Here is a 27190-nt window from a genome sequence, read left to right as displayed (position 1 = left end):
TTCACATCGGTATTTACGGTTGAGAAAGGCATGGATGTTAGGGAACTTGGGGAAATAAATAGTGATGTCTTGAGGAGTGTACATATTACAGAGAGGGAGGTGCTGGAAGTCTTAACGCGCATCAAGGTAGATAAATCTCCGGGACCTGATGAAATGTATCCCAGGACGTTATGGGAGGTTAGGGAGGAAATTGCGGGTCCCCTAGCAGAGATATTTGAATCATCCACCGCTACAGGTGAGGTGCCTGAAGATTGGAGGGTAGCAAATGTTGTGCCTTTGTTTAAGAAGGGCGGCAGGGAAAAGCCTGGGAACTACAGACCAGTGAGCCTGACATCTGTAGTGGGTAAGTTGTTAGAGGGTATTCTGAGGGACAGAATCTACAGGCATTTGGAGAGGCAGGGACTAATTAGGAACAGTCAGCATGGTTTTGTGAGAGGAAAATCATGTCTCACGAATTTGATTGAGTTTTTTGAAGGGGTAACCAAGAAGATAGATGAGGGCTGTGCAGTAGACGTGGTCTACATGGACTTCAGCAAAGCATTTGACAAGGTACCGCATGGTAGGTTGTTACATAAGGTTAAATCTCATGGGATCCAAGGTGAGGTAGCCAATTGGATACAAAATTGGCTTGACGACAGAAGACAGAGGGTGGTTGTCGAGGGTTGTTTTTCAAACTGGATGCCTGTGTCCAGCGGTGTGCCTCAGGGATCGGTGCTGGGTCCGCTGTTATTTGTTATTTATATTAATGATTTGGATGAGAATTTAGGAGGCATGGTTAGTAAGTTTGCAGATGACACCAAGATTGGTGGCATTGTGGACAGTGAAGAAGGTTATCTAGGATTGCAACGGGATCTTGATAAATTGGGCCAGTGGGCTGATGAATGGCAGATGGAGTTTAATTTAGATAAATGTGAGGTGATGCATTTTGGTAGATCGAATCGGGCCAGGACCTACTCCGTTAATGGTAGGGCGTTGGGGAGAGTTATAGAACAAAGAGATCTAGGAGTACAGATTCATAGCTCCTTGAAAGTGGAGTCACAGGTTGATAGGGTGGTGAAGAAGGCATTCAGCATGCTTGGTTTCATTGGTGAGAACATTGAATGCAGGAGTTGGGATGTCTTGTTGAAGTTGTACAGGGCATTGGTGAGGCCACACTTGGAGTACTGTGTACAGTTCTGGTCACCCTATTATAGAAAGGATATTATTAAACTAGAAAGAGTGCAGAAAAGATTTACTAGGATGCTACCGGGACTTGATGGTTTGACTTACAGGGAGAGGTTAGACAGACTGGGACTTTATTCCCTGGAGAGTAGGAGGTTAAGGGGTGATCTTATAGAAGTCTATAAAATAATGAGGGGCATAGATAAGGTCGATAGTCAAAATCTTTTCCCAAAGTTAGGGGAGTCTATAACGAGGGGGCAGAGATTTAATGTGAGAGGGGAGAGATACAAAAGGATCCAGAGGGGCAATTTTTTCACTCAAAGGGTGGTGAGTGTCTGGAACGAGCTGCCAGAGGCAGTAGTAGAGGCGGGTACAATTTTGTCTTTTAAAAAGCATTTGGACAGTTACATGGGGAAGATGGGTATCGAGGGATATGGGCCAAGTGCAGGCAATTGGGACTAGCTTAGTGGTATAAACTGGGCGACATGGACATGTTGGGCCGAAGGGCCTGTTTCCATGTTGTAACTTCTATGATTCTATGATTACATTTGGACAGTGATGTGCACGGAAGATCTACTGGACAACTCAAAGTAAAGGGTCAACTAGTCCCTTTAAGGATAGTACATGTGAAAGCAAGGGTTAACTCGCCCCTTGACATTACCTTTGGACATTTGGACAGTATAAATTCACAACTACAAAGACAGCAAAGTGCAATCAGTTTAAACTGGACATCTGAACACCAGTTTAAAACTGCAAAAGCAGTAAAGTACAGAAACATCAACAAGCTGTGGTTTTCAATAATAACTGATAAACACGAAGGACAGAAGCTTTCAGAAGCTTCTCGATGCCCACCGAAAAATGTAAAGGACAGAGAACTGATAAAGCACCTGGCTTCACGTGGAAGAAGTTTCACACGGTTCTAGCGTCGTTCAACCAACCATCCATCTTAATGCCATGATGGGTGAGTGACCAAACTGGACCTTCTCCTAACCGGGAGCACACGCTGTCAGCTAAAAAAACATGTAAAAATAGGACACTGAAGAAGCTTAAATGGTCAACATTATAGGACCAACAGTTGCACCAGTTCTTCAATGAGCTCCTCCAACAATACTTCACTTTTAAACTTTGAAAAAAAAACTTTACTTCTGAACTTTGAAAAAAGGAATTTGCTTCCAAAATTTGATGAGAAGACACGGAACTTCGATATTTTACTACTGAACTGGAACAAAGAGGCAAATTTTGATGAGACAAAGAACCCCGATACATCATCCCTCCACGATGCACCTAGTCTAGACCTAGACAGCTGCCTTGATGCTTTATAAAGGTTGTATGTGTCACTTGCTCACTTTGCTTCATGCTTGCTTATGTACTCCTTTTTAAATCATTAAATAAAGTATGTTGCGAGCCATCATTTGTATTATTGGGTAGAGTAATTCACGTATTGATTGGGTTGTTTCATGCTTGCTATGTGCTCTTTTGACTCATTAAATAAATAATCACTTTGATTAACAAAACTGCAGTGTCAGGATGGCTTTCCTCATCTGAACAATTGTCCAGGTCCACGTATCTCTGGGAAAGACCCAAATTTCCTACAAAGTGGCGCCGAAGCAGGGACCCTGACATAGTTCAACAAAAAAAGCGTGTGAAATGACCCCACAGAACAATGGCTAAAAAAAGGAATCCTTCACCAACCTACAGAGAGGCAAAGGGGGATATAACAGGCAGGGTAGATGATAGATGATAGAATACTGGAGCCATGTTTAGGCAGAAAGCAGGAAACAGAGTTTACTGGGCAGCAACGGGTGGAAGGTATAAACTGAGAGAAATTATTCTGCATGTTAGGTACAGCAGGTGGAATATAAAATGGAAGTGGCAGTTCAAAAATACATAGCAAAGAAGCTGCCAAAGAGTGAAGAATGGCTCCCGGTTGAGGACAATCAGGTAGGCCCCTTCAAAGTATACGATGATATGTTGGCAGAGGCCGAAATTTTAAAAAGAGGCTAAAGCCGAACGGCTCCTAGCCTTCAGTAAACAAAAATAGAGTGAGAAGCACAAGGCAGGGTTAGAAACTGAAGTATCTGATCTAAAGCAGGACTTAGCAGAGGTAAAGGCACAGTTGGGAAGCGTTACGACAGAAAAGGCAGGTTTAGACACTGAAGTATCCGAACTAAAGAGGGCATTGGAAGAGGCAGAGAAAAAGTTAGAAAAGAGACTTGATGATGCAAAACGGGATGGGCAAAACAGCGAAACACATGTCCAAACTCTACAAGGCTATGTGGAGTACTTTCAGATCCAGGTAGTAGTGAAAGAAACTGAATTGGAATGCAGGAAACTCAAAGTGAGACATTACAGCACTTGCGGAAAATAGTTATGGAAAGGGATGATTTAAAGACAGCCCTACGAATACAGATGAGCACCAACAAGGAAATCCGTAGAGGAGCAGAAGTATCTCATTCCCATTATAGACGTAAGATAGCTGAATTAGAAAAAAACCTGCAAATAAAACAAGGAATTATCTGAACCATGAAGGGAGATGATAGTGATAGTGATTTAGACGGCCAGGATTGGGGTGAGTTATAGAAAGATCAGCCATGGAATGAGCGCTCCCCCTTCCACAGTACTAGAGGCCCCTCCAATGGCACCTATGGAACAGGTCGAGTACAATGTAGATGCCCAAGGCGTATGGGGAACTGTGGCCAACAGACTCACTGTCCCTTATACCCCACAGCAACTAAAGGAAATGTCCAAACAGATTCCCAAATTTGATGGAAAAGGAGGTGTGGTAAAACATTTCACAGATGTAGAACAAGTTGCTGAGGTTAGTGGGATGAACAAAGCTGAAAAGGTTGGATTGTTGCTGTATACCCTGGGATCAACAGTATATTGCGCGCTCCCGCAGGATAGAAAACATGGGAAAGGATCCTGGGTCTCTACCATGTCTCTACTATGATAGGGTCCATGGGCCAGGACGAGATCGAGCTGCAGACCGTCCCGCTGAGGCTAGGTGGTTGAGGACTCTGATTAGTCACGCACAACTGTACCTGCAAGCGGCGTGGGTGGATTTTGACACAGGAAATGAAGCCCAGACTGACCCCATAGTTCTGAGACGGATGGTACTGAGATGGGAGAACAGAAATGTGGCGGGTAAACCAAAACAACCAGTATGTACGATGCAAGCTCCAGCGTGGAAAAATGAGAGTCGTCAAAGAGAGGGACCCAGAATAAATCCCTGGGCTGACAAGCAATGTTACAATTGTGGGAAAACGGGACTTTGTAGAGTACCCCCTCACCGGAACCCTGCACCACAAGGGAAGCAGAACCCGGGGAAAGAAAACCCAGCCAAGCTGTATCCCAGTTTGGTAGACATAGAAAACTGTATTACCAATGCATTAATAGGGGTGGTACTACCTACCGTCCGTCCTGCTACAGTACAAGGGGTACCCAATGCTCTACTATGTGCGTAATCGAACAAGGGGTTCCAGCGGTCAATTTGCCAAAACTCCCTCCCCAATGACAGGGACAGGCCTAATATAAGAACATAAGAAATAGGAGCAGGAGCAGGCCATGCGGCCCTTCGAGCCTGCTCCGCCATTCAATCAGATCACGGCTGATCTTCGACCTCAACTCCACTTTTCCGCCCAATCCCCAAATCCCTTGATTCCTCTAGAGTCTAAAAATCTATCTATCTCAGCCTTGAATGTATTCAATGACTCAGCATCCACAGCCCTCTGGGTTAGAGAATGCCAAAGATTCACAACCCTCTGCATGAAGAAATTTCTTCTTATCTCAGTCTTGAATGGCCGACCTCTTATCCTGCGTCTATGCCCCCTAGTTCTAGACTCTCTAGCCAGGGAAAACAATCTCTCAGCATCTACCCTGTCAAGCCCCCTAATAATCTTATATGTTTCAATTAGATCACCTCTCATTCTTCTAAACTCCAGAGAGTATAGGCCCATTCTACTCAACCTCTCTTCATAGGACAACCCTCACATCCCAGGAATTAATCTAGTGAATCTTCGTTGCACCACCTCTAAGGCAAGTATATCCTTCCTTAGATAAGGAGACCAAAACTCCACGCAGTACTCCAGGTGAGGTCTCACTAAAGCCCTGTACAACTGTAGTAAGAGTTCCTTATTCTTATACTCCAACTCCTTGCAATAAAGGCCATCATGCCATTTGCTTTCCTAATTGCTGTACCTGCATACTAACTATTTGTGTTTCTTGTATGAGGACACCAAGTCTCTCTAAACACCAACATTTAATAGTTTCTCACCATTTAAAAAATATTTTGTTTTTCTATTCTTCCTACCAAAGTGAATAACCTCACATTTCCCCACATCTGCCACCTTCTTGCCCACTCACTTAACCTGTCTAAATCCCTTCGTGTCCTCCTCACAGCTTGCTTTCCCACCTAGCTTTGTATCGTCAGCAAACTTGGATACATTACACTCGGTCCCTTCATCTAAGTCATTAATATAGATTGTAAATAGCTGAAGCCCATGCACCGATCCTTGCGGCACTCCACTAGTTACAGCCTGCCAACCTGAGAATAACCCGTTTATCCCTACTCTCTGTTTTCTGTCCTTTAACCAATCCTCCATCCATGCTAATATATTACTTCCAACCCCATGAGCCCTTACCTTGTGTAACAACCTTTTATGTGGCAACCTTATCAAATGCCTTTTGAAAATCCAAACATACGACATCCACTGGTTCCCCTTTATCTACCCTGTTAGTTACATCCTCAAAAAACTCTATTAAATTTGGCAAACACAATTTCCCTATCAAAAAAACGAGATGACTCTGCCTAATCATATTATGATTCTCTAAGTGCCCTGTTACCACTTCCTTAATAATGGATTCCAGCATTTTCCCGACGACCGATGCCTCGCCTAAGTATTTGTGCCCATTACAGTATTACTTACATTGTCGACCGTGTGTAACCGCTGTGATTGGAGGCCACCGTGGCGTATATTTAGTTGACACGGGAACGTCCATAACTGTCATATTTGTACAAGAACCGAGGAAATCTCCGTTTTCCTCTGGGACACCCCCTAAATTAAGGAAAATTTACGTGGAACTCCCAGGTGATTGTTGAATCCCAGCCAATTCCTATCAAAATAGTGAGGGTTCTTGGGTATGCATATAATGAACCCAGCACTCAGGACACAAAGAGTGTTGGGGCAGATATATTAATGGGAAGGGGCCTCATTGTGGTCTCGCAAATAGCATCCTTTGGCAGACTGAGGACGTGGACATGAAGGAACCGATAGTAATCCCAGAGTATGGGGAGATGTGTGTGATCACTGAAATGTAAGGGTATGACTTAGGTGAAATATTCCATAATTTATGCCCTGAGCTGCAGCAGGTAGTAACTGAAAATGAGGCAGCATTCGCCAAACATGACTTAGTATGCATACCCAAGCATAAACATGGTAGAACAAAAGGAGTGGTGGATATGCAGGGTCCCAACCTACCCCATCCATTAAAACAGTATTGTTTGACTCAGGAAGCAAACAAGCATATCAGAAGGGCAATAGACTCGCTCCTCCAGCAAGGTGTCTTACACCCAATAGCGACAGGAACAAATTCACCTATTTGACCTGTTAAAAAACCAGATGGCTCCTGGTGATTGACTATCGATTACCGACAGTTAAATAAGGTAACATCCTCATACGCCCCTACAGTGGCATTGGCGCCAGAGGTATTAATAAGACTCACACCAAAATCCGTTGGGTTCACGGTGTTGGACATATCAAACGGCTTTTGGTCAGTGCCCCTTAATCCTGAACACCAGTACAAGTTTGCCGTTACTTTCCAGGATCAACAATATACTTGGACTTGTTTACCACAAGGGTCTCACAATTCCCCCCCATCTTCCATCAGCAGATGGCAAAAGTCATGTCAGTTCAGCTGACCTGGCTGTTTAATACAGTATGTGGATGATTTATTGCTGCATACCCCAGTCATGGCAAGTCATGTAATATTGCTGAACGAACTGTTACACTTGTTAACCAGAGAAAGGTTAAAAGTTAATCCAGTTAGCACGGGATAAGGTCACTTTTCTGGGAGTAAATATTAGCAAGGACGGGAGAGGCGTGGATGAAATGAAAATAAAAACTGTGCAAGACCTATCCCTACCAACCTCGGTTAAGGCGGTACAGTCATTCTTAGGATTGGTAGGGTACTGCCAGGATTTTATAGAAGATGTTGCCACGTTAAGTGCACCTCTCTATGCTTTTTCAAAAAAGGATGCTAATTGGGAGTGGGTACGGAGGTAGTTAAAAAGTTAAAGGAAGCTTTACAGAAAGCCCCTGTCGCAGTCCCAACTGACGCAGACTAGCCCTTCTATCTGGAAACAGCAGCCGCTGAATATGCTATATCAGCGGTCCTAACTCAAAAAAACTCATGACAAACAAAGACCAGTCGCTCATGCGTCCTGAGTCCTTGGTCCAGTAGAAGTAAATTATTCCGCATGTGAAAAACACCTGCTTGTGACCTTTTGGGCCATTAAGCATTTTTCTTACATTGTGGGATTAGCACCAATATACCTATTAACCAATCACACTCCAACGGAGTTGACAGACGGGAGATTAAAGGACAGGTCAATGTCTAACGTCACCCCATGAGTTAATGACAGGGAGAGTGAAGAGAACCCCTGAACATTTAATGTATCAGGGTATGTCTGAGTCTCAGTATCAGGCATTGATTCAGGAGCATATGTTAACCAATTACGTGACCAGCTGCAACAAACAATGGTCTTTGCAGCCATTAATGTTGGACAATCTAAAAAGGCCAACAAAATGTATTTTGACACCAAAGTCAAAGCAGTGGAATGGTATATGGGGCAAACAGTGATGGTAAAACATACCAATCAGCAAGGCCATTTGCAGCTCACTTTTCTGGACCGTATCCCATTGTGGATAAAGCTCGTCCATCTGTGTACAAAGTAGCTCTGAAAAAGTGAAAAGGAAAATGGTTCCATGTCAACCAACTAAAAGGGTACAAGGGAGATGTACGTGGTGGAATCAGCCCAATGGAGAAAGAGATTACTCACCTCCCTCTTATACTTGGACGAGGAGGATGAAAACCTATTGCTCCTACCTCTGGGAGGACAGAAAGCCCTCAGTCTTGGATGACTGAGACATAGGCCAATCTGTCCACCTGATAGGTACACTTCTCCATGGGATCACAAACAAAGACGGTTACGATATGTAAATGGCAGAAGACATTTACACAAAACCGAATAAAATCGATCACAAAAAGTAGTAAGATATTAACAAAGGGCAGACATTACCCATACGTTTTGTTTCATCCGAGGTCCTGACTTGAGACCAACACCAGGAAAAGCAAATGAAACATCAGCAAGAATGAAATTACTGTTTGTAATGATAATATATATTTAATATTGTGTGTAAACGGATTTCAAGAAAGAAATGAAGAATGTAGCATAATGGTATATCAAGGTAGCAACCCAACAAGGCAAAACTGGAACGGGAAGTTGAGATGAGTAAGGGAGGAAGAAGTTAGAATACATTGTAAATGCACAGGAGAGAGTGGTATCCTGGTGTGGAAGAAAGGAGAGATCCTGGATAGTAACATAGAAGGCCTAATTAAGGAAACCTTAAAGGCGAGCATTTAATAAAAGGCATGAGGGACTGTTTAGCTGTGGCACTATCGTTTACAAATGTTGTCGAGGACAATGTTACAACCACCCCATTCACCAATGGTACGGGGACCCACAGTAGAAGGAACATACGAACATACGGACCTCGAGCCTGCTCTGCCATTTGATAAGATCGTGGCTGATTGTGACCTCAACCCTACTTTCCACCTACTATAACCTTTGACTCACTTGTTAATCAGGAATCTATCTAACTCAGCCTTAAAAATATTCAATGACCCTGCCTCCACCGCTCTCTGGAGAAGGGAGTTCCACAGACTCACGACCTTCAGAGAAAAAATTTCTCCTCATCTCCATCTTAAATGGGAGACTCCTTATTTTTAAACTGTGGCCCGTAGTTCCAGTCTCTCCCACAAGGGGAAACATCCTCTCAGCATCTACCCCTTCCAGTCCCCTCAGGATCTTATGTTTCAATAAGTTCACCTCTCATTCTTCTAAACTCCAGTGTATACAGGCCCAACTTGTCCAACCTTTCCTCATAAGATAGCCTGGAACCAGATAGACATAGAGAGCATGCGGGAACAAATGAGGGGCCTTTTAAAGAGCACGAGTAAAGGGGATAGAGATCTGACATATGAAACAGGGTACAGTAGCAATAGTCGAAACAACAAAAAGTATACACAGTAAACATGGCAAGAGTAAATAACATAATGGGACTCAAACACAATATAGTGGGATATTTTGGGAAATAAAAGGTCCAAGAGGTTAAGTAAAATAAACAAATAGTATAATCTGGAACAGGTTGGGAATGTTTAGTCTATATTTTAAGGGTTAATAATAATAATATTGTATTGAACAGTAAAGCTCCTCCTGGCTCATGAATGAAAGGGTTAATTGATGGTATTCTCTTGGAGCTGTTTTGTCTTTGCCTGGACTGATAGCCTGGCCACTACCTAAAACATCGGGACCATGAAGCGGGAGATAAGCAAAGGCTTCCAGACACCATCCCCCCACCAATCTCTTGCATGACATGAAGTGGTTAATGTGGCTCAGAAGAATGAGAAAACTTTTAATGAAGGCATTAACACATGCTCCATGGAGAAACATTAATGTAAAGAACATAGAATATGGAGTTTCAAGGTTCAGCATTGTGCTTCTTTGACCTTACAATGGAATTGGGACAACTGAGGGTGAGGGAGAAATTATATTTAGCATGAATTATCCACAAAATGGATAATGGTAAAAGGAGAGCTGGAGGATCTTTTAAGTCTTAAGTCCATACTGGTACATTCACACATCTCACTTCACCACTTAGTGAAGATGAAACAAGCTAAAGCAATTACGGAACAAAAAAATTTAAAAGCTAGGTGCTCATGAGTGGTGGGAGACAGTATATAATGTTGGACATCACCCATGGGTTGGAATGATTAGTCTGGCGTTAATACGTACACAATGTATACTAGTATTCATTATGATAATCTGCTGATGTATAATATGTTTAATCTGCAAGTATAGCAAAGCAATATTCTTTCTGCGTATGTCACGGCAAACCCGTCCTACACAGGAACATGACCCAATGATAAGGAAAACTTAACAACCACAGACAATACTCAAGATGTGTGAAGTGGATCAGTCAAAAGATTAGTCAGATCCACTCGAGGAGGGACTGTAAGGATTTTGGACATTGGGACAAACCCCATTTTACTCTTTTGAACTATTGGGCGATCCAACATAAAGGGTTAACTAGCCCCTTTAAGGATTTGGACATTCACTTGGAAAGTACATTTGAAAGCAAGGGTTAACCAGTCCTTTGACATTACATTTGGACAGTGATGTGCATGGAAGATCTATTGGACGACTCAAAGTAAAGGGTCAACTGGTCCCTTTAAGGATAGTACATGTGAAAGCAAGGGTTAACTCGCCTCTTGACATTACCGTTGGACATTTGGACAGTTCTCCGGGTTGAACTCCATTTGCCACTTTTCCGCCCACTCCACCAACCATCTGATATCGTCTTGGAGTCTACAGCTATCCTCTTCACTATCAACTACACGGTCAATTTTTGTGTCGTCGGCAAATTTGCCAATCGTGACCCCTACATTCAAGTCCAAATCATTAAAAGATACCACAAACAGCAAGGGACCCAACACTGAGCCCTGTGGCACACCACTGGAAACGGATTTCCATTCGCAAAGATATCCATCAACTTTTACCCTTTGTTTCCTGTTACTGAAAAAATTTTGGATCCAATTTGCCACATTTCCCTGTATCCCATGGGCTTTTACCTTTCTGACCAGTCTGCCATGTGGGACCTTGTCAAATGCCTTACTAAAATCTATGTAGACAACATCCACTACATTACCCTCATCAATCCTCCTTTCACTTCCTCAAAGAATTCAATCAGATTTGTAAGGCATGACCTTCCCTGAACAACTCCGTGCTGATTATCCCTGATTAAACCGTGCCTTTCCAAGTGAGTTTATCCTATCTCTCTGTATTGATTCTAATAGTTTGCCCACCACCGAGGTAAGACTGACCGGCCTATAATTGTTCGGCCTTTCCCTTGTACCCTTTTTAAATAATGGTAGTACGTTTGCATTCTTCCAGTCCTCCGATACCTCCCCTGTATCTAATGAGGATTGGAAAATGATCCTCAGAGCATCCGCTATTTCCTCCCTGAGCCTAGGAAACAATCCATCCGGCCCTGGTGACTTATTAACTTTCAAGGATTCCAGTACTTCCTCTCTCGTTATGTTTACCTTATCCAATATTTCACATCTTTAACTATTACATCCGGATCATCCCTTTCCCTTGTGAATACGGAGACAAAATATTCATTTAAAACCCTACCTACATCCTCTGCTTCTACACACAAGTTACCCTTATCATCCTTGATAGGTCCCACCTTTTCCTTAGCTATCCTCTTGTTCTTAATGTACTGATAAAACATCTTTGGGTTTTCTTTAATCTTACTAGCCAATATTTTTTCATGCCCTCTCTTTGCTGTCCTTATTTCCTTTTTTACATCATCCCTGTACTTTCTATACTCTAGAGCTTTCTGCAGTATTTAGTTTTCTGTGACAGTCGTAAGCTTTCTTTTTCTGCTTTATCTTGCCCCGTATACTTCTAGACAACCAGGGGGCTCTAAATTTGGCAGTGCCACCCTTTTTCTTTGAGGGGGCGTGTCTGCATTGTACCCGTAGAATTTCACTTTTTAATGCCTCCCACTGGCTTGCCACTGATTTCTCCTCAAGTAGTTGTGTCCAGTCCACTTCTGCCAAATCACCTCTTAGTTCTGTAAAATTTGCCTTCCCCCAATTTAAAATGTTTACTCCTGAATAAACTCTGTCCTTTTCCATAATAATGCTAAAACTAACTGAACTGTGGTCACTATCCCCAATATGGTCACCCACTGTCACTTCACCCACTTGCCCATCTTCATTTCCCAGGACTAAATCTAGAATTGCATTCCCTCTTGTTGGGCTTGTCACGTACTGGCTAAAAAAATTCTCCTGGACACCGATCAAGAATTTTGTGCCCTCTGCGCCCCTCACACTGTTTGAATCCCAGTTAGGGTAGTTGAAGTCCCCTACTATTATTGCCCTCTTATTTTTGCACTCAGAAATTTGCCTACATATTTGTTTTTCTATCTCCCTTTCGCGCTTCGGGGGTCTATAGTACACTCCTAGTAGTGTGACTGCCCCTTTTTTATTTCTTAGCTCAACCCATATGGCCTCGATTGATGATCCATTAAGCATATCATCCCTTCTCACAACTGTAATTGATTCTTTAACCAATAATGCTACCCCCCTTCCTTTTTTATCACCCACTCTATCCTGCCTGAAAACTCTATATCCAGGAATATTGAGCTACCAATTATCCCCTCCTTTAAGCCAGGTTTCCATTATAACAATGATATCATGCTGCCATGTGTCTATCTGTGCCCTTAGCTCATCTGTTTTCTTTGTAATACTCCTTGCATTGAAGTATATACCCTTTAACCCCGTCAATTTCCTGTGCTGAACACTATTTAACCTTTGCTTCTTTTGCCTTTCTGAGTCGCTAACTATGTCACTAACTGCTTTTCTATTTCCCGTTTCCTGGTCTGAATTTGTCCTATCTGTACCTGCCCTTTGGTTCCCATCCCCCTGCCATACTAGTTTAAACCCTCCCCAACAGAACTAGCAAATGCCCCCGCGAGGATATTGGTCCCGGTTCTGCTTGGGTGCAACCCGTCCAGCTTGTACAGGCCCCGCCTTTCCCAGAATCGGTCCCAAAGCCTCAGGAATTTAAACCCCTCCCTCCTACACCATCTCTCAAGCCACGCATTCAACTGGTCTATTCTCCTATTTCTGCTCTCTCTAGCACGTGGCACTGGGAGTAATCCTGAGATTACTACCTTAGAGGTCCTGCTTTTTAATTTATTTCCTAACTCCCTATATTCTGCTTGCAGGACCTCATCCCTTTTTTTACTGATGTTGTTGGTACCGATATGGACCACGACCTCTGGCTGTTCACCCTCCCCCTTCAGAATGTCTTGCAGCCGCTCCATGACATCCTTGACCCTAGCACCAGGGAGGCAACATACCATCCTGGAGTCACGTCTGCGGCCGTAGAAACACCTACCTGTTTCCCTTACGATGGAATCCCCTATCACTATTGCACTCCCATTCTTTTTCCTCCCCTCCTGTGCAGCTGAGTCACTCGTGGTGCCATGGTCTTGGCTCTTGCTGCATTTCCCTGATAAGCCATCTCCTCCAACAATATCCAAAGCGATATATCTGTTTGAGAGGGAGGTGGCCCCAGGGGACTCCTGCCCTACCTGCCGAGTCCTTTTACTCTTCCTGGCGGTCACCCATTTCCTTTCTGCCTGCGTAATCTTTACCTGCGGTGTGACCACCTCACTGAACGTGCTATCCACGATAATCTCAGCCTCGCGGATGCTCCACAGTGAATCCACCCGCAGCTTCAGCTCCGAAATGCGGTTAGGTTAGCCAGTAGCTGCAGCTGGACACATTTCCTGCACACATGGTCGCCAGGGACACCGTTAGTGTCCATGACTTCCCACATAGTGCAGGAGGAGAATATCAAGGGTGCGAGCTCTGCTGCCATGACTTGCCTTAGATTAAGCTCGTTAGTTATTCCTTTTAAGAAGTTTACTCCTTTACATTACTCTTAATTTAGAGAATGTTAACTACACTAGGGACCTTGATTCACTAAAAAACGTTACTTGCTATAACTAAACTAAGTTTAGTTTTTTTTTTAAATTTAGTTTTATGCTATAAGTTACTTAGCCCACAGTCCTAAGAAAGAAGAAAACAGAAGAGATACTCACCACCAACCACCTACCTGCCTTACCTGTGGCGTCACACTGCAGTTTTGTTTTGTTGTTGCTGTGACCCGCTCTCGGTACGCTCCCCTCCCCTCCGCTGACTAATCAAATGCACCTCACCCCTCACTCACCAAATTCCCAATTATAGACTCTGTCAAAACCAGACTCCGTTGATAGCTGCTACTCCATGCTCCCTCACTCCTTGCGTTAACATTTTCTAATTTCAACGTAATTTAAAAGGGGTAACTAAGCTAAGGCAAGTCATGGCAGCAGACCTCGCACCCGTGATATGCTCCTCCTGCAAGATGTGGGAAGTCATGGACACTACCAGTGTCCCTGCCGACCATGTGTGCGGGAAGTGTGTCCACCTGCAGCTACTGACCGATCGTATCTCGGAGCTGGAGCTGCGGGTGGACTCACTGTGGAGCATCCGCGATGCAGAGAAACTCGTGGATAGCACGTTTAGCGAGTTGGTCACACCGCAGGTAAAGGGTATACAGGCAGGAAGTGAATGGGTGACCACCAGGAAGAGTAAGAGATGCAGGCAGGTAGTGCAGGGGTCCCCTGTGGCCATCCCCCTCTCAAACAGATATGCCACTTTGGATGCTGTTGGGGGGGATGACTTATCAGGGGAAGGCAGCAGCAGCCAACTTCCTGGCACCACGGGTAGCTCTGCTGCACAGGCTGGGAGGAAAAAGAGTGGCAGAGCTATAGTGATAGGGGACTCAATTGTAAGGGGAATAGACAGGCGTTTCTGCGGCCGCAACCGAGACTCCAGGATGGTGTGTTGCCTCCCTGGTGCAAGGATCAAGGATGTCTCGGAGCGGCTACAGAACATTTTGGAGGGGGAGGGCGAACAGCCAGCTGTCGTGGTGCACATAGGCACCAACGATATAGGTAAAAAAGGGGATGAGGTCCTAAAAGCAGAATATAGGGAGTTAGGAGGTAAATTAAAAAATAGGACCTCAAAGGTAGTAATCTCAGGATTGCTGCCAGTGCCACGTGCTAGTCAGAGTAGAAATAGGAGGATATTTCAAATGAATACGTGGCTAGAGGAATGGTGCAAGGGGGAGGGATTCAAATTCCTGGGACACTGGAAACGGTTCTGGGGGAGGTGGGACCAGTACAAACCGGATGGTCTGCACCTGGGCAGGGCCGGGACCGCTGTCCTAGGAGGAGTGTTTGCTAGTGCTGTTGGGGAGGGTTTAAACTAAAGTGGCAGGGGGTTGGGAACCTGAGCAGGGAGAGAGAGGAAAGCGTAACAGGAAGGGACAGAAGGTATGGAGTAATAGGTAAAGTGTTAAAAAAGGAAAAAGCAGGAACTAAGGGTCACAAAACAGATTTGAAAGTTCTTTATCTGAATACACGTGGCATTCGTAATAAAATGGACGAGTTAACGGCACAAATAACTACGTATGGGTATGATCTTGTGGCCATTACAGAAACATGGCTGCAGGGTGACAACGACTGGGAATTAAATATGCCAGGGTATTTAACAATCAGGAAGGACAGGCAGGAAGGAAGGGGAGGTGGGGTGGCTATGTTAATAAAGGAAGGAATCACTGTAATACAGAGAAATGATATTGGGACAAAGCATCAAGATAATGAAACAGTTTGGGTGGAGATAAGGAATAATAAGGGAAAAAAAACATTAGTGGGCGTAGTATATAGGCCTCCCAATAGTTGCAACTCTGCTGGAAGAAGTATTAATCAGGAGATAGTCGGGGCATGTAATAAGGGAACAGCCATAATTATGGGGGATTTTAATTATCATATTAACTGGACAAATCAAATTGGGCAGAGCAGCCTTGAGGACGAGTTCATTGAGTGCATCAGGGATGGATTTCTTGAGCAGTATGTAACTGATCCTACAAGGGGGCAGGCAACCTTGGACCTGGTCCTGTGTAATGAGTCAGGATTAATTAATAATGTCCTAGTTAAGGATCCCCTTGGAACGAGCGACCACAACATGGTTGAATTCCATATCCAATTAGAGGGTGAGAAGGTTGATTCTCAAACAAGCGTACTGAGCTTGAATAAAGGAGACTATGATGGTATGAGAGCGGAATTGATTAAAGTGGACTGGGAAAATAGATTAAAGGGTAAGACGGTACATGAGCAGCGGTGTTCATTTAGGGAGTTATTTTACAACTTTCAAAATAAATATATTCCACTGAGGAAAAAAGGGTGTAAAAGAAATGACAGCCATCCGTGGCTAAGTAAAGAAATCAAGGATAGTATCCGACTAAAAACAAGGACATATAAGGTAGCCAAACTTAGTGGGAGGATAGAAGATTGGGAATTCTTCAAAAGACAGCAAAAAGTAACTAAAGGATTGATTAAGAAAGGGAAGTTAGATTATGAAAAGAAATTAGCAAAAAATATAAAAACAGATAGCAAGAGTTTCTATAGTTATATAAAAAGAAAAAGGGTGGCTAAGGCAAACATAGGTCCCTTAGAGGATGAGACCGGGAAATTAATGGTGGGAAACATGGAGATGGCAAAAATGCTGAACAAATATTTTGTTTCAGTCTTTACAGTAGAGGACACTAAGAATATCCCAACACTGGACAAACAGGGGACTCTCGGGGGGGGAGGAGCTAAATACGATTAAAATCACTCAGGAGATGGTACTCAGTAAAATAATGGGACTCAAGGCGGATAAATCCCCTGGACCTGATGGCTTCCATCCTAGGGTCTTGAGGGAAGTGGCAGTAGGGATTGTGGATGCTTTGGTGATAGTTTTCCAAAATTCCCTGGACTCAGGAGAGGTCCCGGCAGATTGGAAAACTGCTAATGTAACACCGTTATTTATAAAGGGTAGTAGGCAGAAGGCTGGAAATTATAGGCCAGTTAGCTTAACATCTGTGGTGGGTAAAATTTTGGAGTCTATTATTAAGGAGACAGTAACGGAACATTTAGATAAGCATAATTTAATCGGACAAAGTCAGCATGGCTTTATGAAGGGGAAGTCATGTCTGACAAATTTGCTTGAGTTCTTCGAGGATATAACGTATAGGGTGGATAAAGGGGAACCAGTGGACATAGTGTATTTAGACTTCCAGAAGGCATTCGACAAGGTGCCACATAAAAGATTATTACTTAAGATAAAAAATCACGGGATTGGGGGTAATATTCTGGCATGGGTGGAGGATTGGTTATCGAACAGGAAGCAGAGAGTTGGGATAAATGGTTCATTTTCGGACTGGCAACCAGTAACCAGTGGTGTTCCACAGGGGTCGGTGCTGGGTCCCCAACTCTTTACAATCTATATTAACGATTTGGAGGAGGGGACCGAGTGCAACATATCAAAATTTGCAGATGATACAAAGATGGGAGGGAAAGTAGAGAGTGAGGAGGACATAAAAAACCTGCAAGGGGATATAGACAGGCTGGGTGAGTGGGCGGAGATTTGGCAGATGCAATATAATATTGGAAAATGTGAGGTTATGCACTTTGGCAGGACAAATCAGAGAGCAAGTTATTTTCTTAATGGCGAGAGACTGGAAAGTACTGCAGTACAAAGGGATCTGGGGGTCCTAGTGCAAGAAAATCAAAAAGTTGGTATGCAGGTGCAGCAGGTGATCAAGAAAGCCAACGGAATGTTGGCTTTTATTGCTAGGGGGATAGAATATAAAAACAAGGAGGTATTGCTGCAGTTATATAAGGTATTGGTGAGACCGCACCTGGAATACTGCATACAGTTTTGGTCTCCATACTTAAGAAAAGACATACTTGCTCTCGAGGCAGTACAAAGAAGGTTCACTCGGTTAATCCCGGGGATGAGGGGGCGGACATATGAGGAGAGGTTGAGTAGATTGGGACTCTACTCATTGGAGTTCAGAAGAATGAGAGGCGATCTTATTGAAACATATAAGATTGTGAAGGGTCTTGATCGGGTGGATGCAATAAGGATGTTCCCAAAGATGGGTGAAACTAGAACTAGGGGGCATAATCTTAGAATAAGGGGCTGCTCTTTCAAAACTGAGATGAGGAGAAACTTCTTCACTCAGAGGGTGGTAGGTCTGTGGAATTTGCTGCCCCAGGAAGCTGTGGAAGCTACATCATTAGATAAATTTAAAACAGAAATAGACAGTTTCCTAGAAGTAAAGGGAATTAGGGGTTATGGGGAGCGGGCAGGAAATTGGACATGAAGCTGAGTTCGGATCGGTCAATGCCCTGTGGGTGGCGGAGAGGGCCCAGGGGCTATGTGGCCGGGTCCTGCTCCGACTTCTTGCGTTCTTTAGATTTGTGGTTGGGATCAGATCAGCCATGATCTTATTGAATGGCGGAGCAGGCTCGAGGGGCCGATTGGCCTACTCCTGCTCCAATTTCTTATGTTCTTATGTTAGCAAAGCCTTTCTGAATTTATGCTCCACACGAGCCTCCTCCAACAACAACTTGCATTTATATCGTGCCTTACATAGTAAAACATCCCAAGACGCCACCCTATCAGCATATTCTTCTATTCCTTTCTCCCTCATGTATTTATCTATTGCTTCTCCGTTTAAATGCATCTATGCTATTCACCTCAACTACTTCATGTGGTAACAATTTCCACATTCTAACCACTCTCTGGGTAAAGAAGTTTCTCCTGAATTTCTTATTGAATTTATTAGTGACTATCTTATATTTATGATTCCGAGTTTTGGATTCCCCCAAAAGTAGAAACATCTTCTCTACATCTACCGTCTGAAACCCCTTCATAATATTAAAGACCTTGATTAAGCTACCCCTCAGCCTTCTCTTTTCTAGAGAAAAGAGCCCCAGCCTGTTCTGACTTTCCTGATAGTTATGACCTTTCAGTACTGGTATACTTGTAAATCTATTTTGCACCTTCTTCGGTGCCTCTATATCCTTTTTGTAATATGGGGACCAGAACTGTGCATAGTACTCCAAGTGTGGTCTAACCAAGGTTCTACATGAGTTTAACATAACCTCTCTGCGTTTCAATTTAATCCTCTAGAAATTAACCCCTGTGCTTTGGTTGCATTTTTAATGGCCTTATTAACCTGCATTGCTACTTTTAATGATTTGTGAATCTGTACCTCTAGATCTCTTTGTTTCTCTATCCCATTTAGACTCTTATTTTACAAGGAGTAGGTGGCCTCCTTATTCCTCCTACCAAAATGCACCACCACACACTTATCTATATAGAAATTAATTTGCCATTTACACACTCATTCTGCAAGTGTCTTAACATCTTCTTGTATTTTGTCACAGTCTGCCTCAGTGTTGACCCTACCCCCAATTTGGTGTTATCTGCAAATTTTGAAATTGTATTTCTGATTCCCGAGTCCAAATTGTTTTTGTAAATGATGAACAACAGTTGTTCTAGCATCGATCCCTGTGGAACACCACTTCCCACTTTCCGCCAGTCTGAGTAAATAGCTTTAACCCCTACTCTCTGTTTTCTGTTTTGTAGCCAGTTTGCTATCCATAAAGGCTGGATGAGATAGATCTACACAAGCAGGCTGAGCCACTGGCAGTCATTTACATTGTTATTGAACACATTGCTACCTCAAGAGAAGCAGACAAAACATCACCTTTTGAAGTGGTTTTCTATTCTAGCAGCAGTACAGTCACTAAAGTAAGGCCTGTTGTCAGTGGCACCACTGCAATGTAAAGGAAGTCTTAGTAGTGTTTCAATTAACTATGAAACAATGCATACAACCATTAACTGCTACAAGGAAATTCACATATTTCTGTTCTTTTTCAATTGTGTAAATCATAACTCAACTGGACAGTGAGAATACTATTTACCCCAGAAAACTTTTTTACTTCATGAGAAAAAACACACTTTACGTGTATGTCACAAATACAAAAATAAGATACCCGTAAATGGTACTCGTCTCATTCTGCGTTCTTTTGGTTGAGGGACAGGCATTCTTTCCTCCCCTTTACTGTCCTCATCTCCCCATCTGTCGCTCCTTGTGGATTTCAGGAAAGAAGGTGGGTTCCAATTGCCATTTTTATGACTGTCTGCTACTGGTTTCTCTGTCGTGTTCAGACTACCAACACCTTTAGCATCATCCTTCCTTCTATTCTTCACAAAGGAAACTTTTTTTGGTTTCTCATCATCATCATCTGAAAATGTAAAATTATTCATTGTGCGTTTCTTCTTCCCTGCTTTCCCAGACCTTGCAGTTTTCTTTGTGCTACTGAAATCCTTCATCAGCTCTGAAAAGCAGCAATATATCAGTTGTAGATTAGATTTTAGACATTAGATTTTCCTATATTTTTGTAACATTCGCCCTCTTTTATGAGCGTTAAAATGCTTCTTGCCCCTATTATTACATTTTAAAACTCACCACATTGTGGATAGCCTAATGATGAGACCATCATCCTCAAGTCATGTGAGGCTTTACAGGAAAACATTACATTAAAAGGGTAACTCTATGAATCTCTGCTGGCCCATGGGGTGGGGTAAGAGAATTGGTGCTACAGTGTTATAGCCCTTTCTCCAACTCATGCTAGCATCTAGCTGATCTCTAACCTGTGCTCAAATTGCTGGCAGTGGAGCCTCACTAAAGCACCTCTTTAATTATTCTACATGGTCTTGCTAAACCTTACTACTTAATGCTTTCAGTAAATCAACAAGGAATGATGGGGGCCACCTTACATAGTGATTGGGGTGAGTTTTTTTTAAACTTAAAAAGTAATTATTTTTAAATTAAGTACATGTGGAGAAGATAAGCATAGATGTAGTACCTTTTGTTCAAAATACTTGCACATTTTATAGTGGGAATGAGATGCACAAATAAAAATGTTGATGTTTTTTAAAATGAAAAAAGTCATTTTTTTTATCTGCAAGTATGTCTGCTCCTGGGTGAAAAAAGTAGGACTTTTCAGTGTGGCTAAGATTTGTTTACACTTTTCATGGATCACTCTAGTTAGTTTGATGCATTTTATGTTTTCATTCATAAAATTTCCCTTCCAAATCAGTTGCTTGTATCTGTAGGCCATTGATACCTTCAATACACCTATGGCACATAGCTCTACTTATAGGTGGTCAGGCCATTTCTGGAACCAGCTTGGAAAATGCTGTCTCTTTGGCCTCCAGGGTAACTGGCATACATACTAGGCTTCACTGATCATATTGGCACCATTTGTTCTGTGTTTCTACATATCAGTGGCCCATGAAATCACTGCCGAACAGTAGTGGCATGGCTCAGATGCTGCTGCCATCTCTCAGGATAGTGGCACTTGCATGCCCTCCCAGCGGTCCCCTCACATGCTTTCACATTTTTCATTAAGGAGGCAAGGAATTGTTACCCAGCCAGCAGCATAAAATGGTGCAGTTGCAGGAGGACTATCCCAGGACATAGGTGCCATGAGGTGAAGGCCACCTTACCGTCAGGAGACTTATATCAACACACAGCAGTCAGCCACCTCACACCCTCCGGCCGCTCAGGTAGCACTTAGGAGGACCACTCAAATAGGGTTAAAAGTACATATTTCACTAACACCAAGAGGAAGCACTAAACGCACGTGTGTGCACATACACAATAGAGTTTTTATTAAAATTATGGTTGCACTAAAGTTGTTGTGCATACAGACAATGTTCTTAGCAAGCTTTGCAAGTAGCATTGATGAGGTGGCATGAATGAGAACAGTGTAAGTTGGCGCACAGTGGTAAGATTCTGAAGATTATGATATGTTAGTGGTGGGAAGGTGAGGGAAGATCATAGACTCATAGAAAGTTACGGCACAGAAGGAGGCCATTCGGCCCATTGTATCCGCCAGCCGGAAAAGAGCTATCCAGCTTAATCCCACTTTCCAGCACTTGGTCCGTAGCCGTGTAGGTTATGGCACTTCAAGTGCACATCCAAGTACTTTTTAAATGAGTTGAGGATTTCTGCCTCTACCACCCTTTCAGGCAGTGAGTTACAGACCCCACCACCCTCTGGGTGAAAAAATTTCTCCTCAGCTCCCCTCTAATCTTTTTACCAATTACTTTAAATCCATGCCCCCTGGTCACTGACCGCTCGGCTAAGAGAAATAGGTCCTCCTTATCCACTCTATCTCGTCCCGTCATAATTTTATATACCTCAATTAAATCTTCCCTCAGCTTCCTTTGTTCCAAAGAAAACAACCCCAGCCTATCCAATCTTTTCTCGTAGCTAAAATTCTCCAGCTCTGGCAACATCCTCGTAAATCTCCTCTGTGCCCTCTCTAGTGCAATCATATCTTTCCGGTGACCAGAGCTGTATGCAATACTCAAGCTGTGGCCTAACCAATGTTTTATATAGTTCTAGCATAACCGCCCTGCTCTTATATTCTATGCCTCGACTAATAAAGGAAAGTATCCCATATACCTTTTTAGTCACCTTATCTACCTGTCCTGCTACCTTCAGGGATCTGTGGACATGCACTCCAAAGTCCCTTTCTCCCTCTACACCTCTCAGTATCCTCTCATTTATTGTGTATTCCCTTGCCTGGTTTGCCCTCCCCAAACGTGTTACCTCACAATTCTCTGAATTGAATTCCATTTGCCACTTTTCTGCCTACCTGACCAGATATCTTCCTGCAGTCTACAGCTTTCCTCCTCACTATCAACCACACGACCAATTTTTGTATCATCTGCAAACTTCTTGATCAAGCCCCCTACATTCAAGTCCAAATTATTAGTATATACCACAAAAAGCAAGAAGCTATACATAGGACTGTTTCCAAAGTCACCAAATGTAGTAAAGGGAAGGACTTCTGCATCAATGTGGCATGAATATGCCTTGCAGCCAGGAAAAGGTCGTCCTTCACATCCCCTTCAAGCTGATACTGCTCTTCAGAAAAATGCAGGTAGAAGCGCCTCTACCAATATGCTCAGATGCGGGGGTACTCCGGTACAGCCATACCAACCTGTCCTCACTTCTCTTCTTCCAGAAAGCAAAGGTAAATAGAAATCCACAATGGGAAATCCATTTTGTGCCCTCTCTGAAGGGGAGGGGAAACGACAGCCCAATGCAAATAGCAGAAAGACAGATGGCAAAATAGTTGACAAGAACAAAGAAACAAAAAAAAAATCAAAATCAGTGAATAAAGACTCTGCAAAGCTTTAAAATATCTGTTTTAGCTTATGAAATTTATTTCCACCCTTTCCCCCAGTGCTTGTACATAGATTACATAGAATTTACAGCACAGAAACAGGCCATTCTGCCCAACTGGTCTATGCCGGTGTTTATGCTCCATGCAAGCTTCCTCACTCCCTATTTCATCTAACCCTATCACCATATCCTTCTATTCCTTTCTCCCTCATGTACTTATCTAGCTTCCCCTTAAATGCATCTATGCTATTCGCCTCAACTACTCCTTGTAGTAGCGAGTTCCACATTCTCACCAGTCTCTGGGTAAAGAAGTTTCTCCCAAATTCTTTATTGGATTTATTAATGGCTATCTTATATTTATGGCCCCTAGTTTTGGTCTCCCCCACAAGTGGAAACATCTTCTCTATGTCTAGAATCTATAATTAAAGATAGGGTGACTGAACACCTCAAGAATTTTCAGTTAATCAGAGAGGGCCAGCATGGATTTGTGAAAGGTAGGTCGTGCCTGACAAACCTGATTGAATTTTTTGAAGAAGTGACTAAGGTAGTGGACAGGTAAATGTCAATGGATGTTATTTATATGGACTTCCAGAAGGCATTTGATAAGGTCCCACATAAGAGACTGTTAGCTAAGATAGAAGCCCATGGAATCGAGGGAAAAGTACAGACTTGGTTAGGAAGTTGCCTGAGCGAAAGGCGACAGAGAGTAGGGATAATGGGTAGTTACTCACATTGGCAGGATGTGATTAGTGGAGTCCTGCAGGGATCTGTCTTGGGGCCTCAATTATTGACAATATTTATTAACGACTTAGATGAAGGCATAGAAAGTCTCATATCTAAGTTTGCCGATGACACAAAGATTGGTGGCATTGTAAGCAACGGAGATGAAAACATAAAATTACAAAGCGATATTGATAGATTAGGTAAATGGGCAAAACTGTGGCAAATGGAATTCAATGTAGACAAATGTGAGGTCATCCACTTTGGATCAAAAAAGGATCGAACAGGGTACTTTCTAAATGGTAAAAAGTTAAAAACAGTGGATGTCCAAAGGGACTTAGGGGTTCAGGTACATAGATCATTGAAGTCTCATGAACAGGTGCAGAAAATAATCAAGAAGGCAAATGGAATGCTGGCCTTCATATCTAGAGGACTAGAATGCAAGGGGGCAGAAGTTATGCTGCAGCTATACAAAACCCTGGTTAGACCGCACCTGGAGTACTGTGAGCAGTTCTGGGGACCGCACCTTTGGAAGGACATATTGGCCTTGGAGGGAGTGCAGCGTAGGCTTACTAGAATGATACCCGGCCTTCAAGCCTTAAGTTACGAGGAGAGATTACACAAATTGGGGTTGCATTCTCTGGAGTTTCGAAGGTTAAGGGGTGATCTGATCGAAGTTTATAAGATATTAAGGGGAACAGATAGGGTGGATAGAGAGAAACTATTTCCGCTGGTTGGGGATTCTAGGAGTAGGGGGCACAGTCTAAAAATTAGAGCCAGACCTTTCAGGAGCGAGATTAGAAAACATTTCTACACACAAAGGGTGGTAGAAGTTTGGAACTCTCTTCCGCAAACGGCAATTGATACTAGCTCAATTGCTAAAGTTAAATCTGAGATAGAAAGCTTTTTGGCAATCAAAGGTATTAAGGGATATGGGCCAAAGGCGGGTATATGGAGTTAGATCACAGATCAGCCATGATCTTATCAAATGGCGGAGCAGGTACGAGGGGCTGAATGGCTTACTCCTGTTCCTATGTTCCTACCCTATCGAACCCCTTCATAATTTTAAATACCTCTATCCATGTCTTACCCTTGATACTCAATGACCTTCATTTGTAAAGAAGTCTCTCATGCAGTACTTTATCAAAGGCCTTTTGGAAGTCAAGGTATGCTGTGTTGCATGGTTCCCCCATCAATTTGGGTGATACCTGCTTGAAGAGTCGGAGGTTGACTGGGTAAGAACAGGTTGGGTCTCTGCTATGATGGACCCCTCCCCCCCCCTCTATTTAATAGCCTGCTGATACTCACCATCTAGACTTGCACATGAAGAATGGCCTGAGGAAATTGGGGGGCAATCAGTGCCTTTGGTGCGGTAACACCCCTCCCTCTCACAAGAGATCAACACTATGGGCTGGGGAGGAAGAGCAGAAAAACGACAACAAAAAAAAAATCGCTGGTGCTTCGAATGCAGTAACAAGATTTACTGAAAACTTACATCAGTATAGCTTAGGATCACATTACCATAAATACATAACTAGTTTTGCTCAGGATAATTCTTCACTTCAGTTGAAGGCTTGTGCAGTGTCAGATTTGAAGATATCCCCGTCACGTGTGCGGAAAATTCAAAGTACAGCACTGCCCATGCTGTCTAAGCCCACTCTTATGGAACAGTCAAGCCTTTCAACAGTGTGAATGCAACTTATCCACCCAATCCCCTACGTGGTCGGCTTAAAATGGTCCTGCTTCCTTTTAGGTAAAAAGCAATTCCCTTCTGCCCCACTTCTGAAAGTAGGCAGTTGGATACCACATCACACAGAAAGGTAGCACACAGGTTTGCAGTTTAATGTCCGCATGTAGCAAGTTCACCAGCTGCGCTTGACCAGAGCGACAGGAGGTATAGAATCACTTCCCTAAAAAGGGGAGAGAAATCTAAGGATGTAAAAGGTCTCACCGCTCATTTGTTGGAGATAGATCCGTACAAACTAGCAAGAATTCCAAATAAATAACTTAATTAAAAACCCTCTTAAAAGGAAACTGTAAAATACTTGGCCCAGTAAAACGGACTGGATTTTATTGTAAAAATATGCTGCAATGGCAATGGATTGTTATCTGCTTATAACTCTTCCAGCTTTCCAGATATATTGTGCATTAATGGCAGCGTGGTTGTGTTTAGCAGTCGATGAGCACATGTGTATGATTACCACTGAACAAGAATGGGGTGGTCATGACAGAAAATTGGATGTATGATGTCACCATGTGATTACCACCTCATTTAAATACACCCACCAATTTAAGGCAGGTACTTTTGCCATTTGCCAGAAATGACCATGCAAAATTAGGTGACAGATTAAGTGGTCAGAGATCTGGCATAAAGGGTTCCCACCCATTTCTTGGCCCTGCCAACTCAAACACTGCTTGAAAATCAGGCAGTGAGAAGGCGGCAATCCTGTGTTGAAACTCTTCTTTCAGCTGGCTATAAAGTTCCTGTGCAAAATGAGCTTGGGCAACTTTAACTGAATTTACAAATCTTCCCACAATTTGGCAAAAAAAATTGAGAATCTTACTTAGAGAGGCCATACTCAGATGTAAGTACCATGCATTTATGGTGCAACCTCACCAGGCTTTCCACCCTCTGGTCCCTCTCCTTTTCTTCTGGGAATTGAAGAAATTCAGTGATGTTGGGGGTTTTGAAATTGGGATTACAAGGAGTTTTACTGTGCATCTATACCTGACTTCGAAGTGTGTGATGCTAAGAATGAGGGGTAGATTTTCATCATCACCACCTGGGAGGTAATCAGGGACAGCGGATCGCCATATGTATGGGTGTACCAGGTAGAATAGCCATAGTAAGTTTTTATTTATATAAAACATATATACATACATATCAAAGACTAATTCTGCAGTCGTTACAAGAAGTACGACATCAGGCCTGGAGTATAGCAAGCATTATCTCACTAACAGTTTGTGGGAAGAGATAAGAAATGTAGTGGGTATGGAGCCAGATAGTTAGGAGACCGTAGGAGAGTATGACTAGAACTAGTTATGGATGTACTGGAAAGAGCTAAGAAGGGAAGGGCCTAACTGATATCTACGGTTTCTCAGATAGAGAATACAATGAACAAGAAACAGGTAGTACTGCGCAGACATATTGAAAGGGACTACCTAACGAGCATCACTTTACGCAGTGACATAGTAGACTAGCGTACTCATGTATTTAACCAGACAAAGGCAGGGCTCGTTGAAGTAACAGCATCACGTTAAGGGACATGATTAACCCGGTGTATATGTCTGCGACCTGGTCTTGTTGAG

General features: G+C 43.0%; 1 protein-coding gene across 7 annotated transcripts in view; it reads right to left on the bottom strand.

The window, feature by feature from the left end:
• map9 (microtubule-associated protein 9) overlaps nucleotides 1-27190 on the bottom strand; it is a 232424-nt gene that overhangs the window by 144228 nt on the left and 61006 nt on the right. For 6 of the 7 annotated variants that reach the window (XM_067992825.1, XM_067992841.1, XM_067992820.1 and 3 more), the window contains exon 4: nucleotides 19953-20297. The exons of the other annotated variant lie outside the window; for it this stretch is intronic. In XM_067992825.1, the coding sequence (XP_067848926.1) occupies nucleotides 19953-20297 (345 nt within the window). The remainder of the gene's footprint in view (nucleotides 1-19952; nucleotides 20298-27190) is intronic. 7 annotated transcript variants of the gene reach the window in all.

The sequence above is a fragment of the Heptranchias perlo genome, chromosome 1, assembly GCF_035084215.1.
Source record: "Heptranchias perlo isolate sHepPer1 chromosome 1, sHepPer1.hap1, whole genome shotgun sequence".
Taxonomy (NCBI): Eukaryota; Metazoa; Chordata; class Chondrichthyes; order Hexanchiformes; family Hexanchidae; genus Heptranchias; species Heptranchias perlo.
The sequence above is the reverse complement of the archived record's forward strand: the minus strand, read 5'-3'. Positions and strand labels throughout refer to the sequence as shown.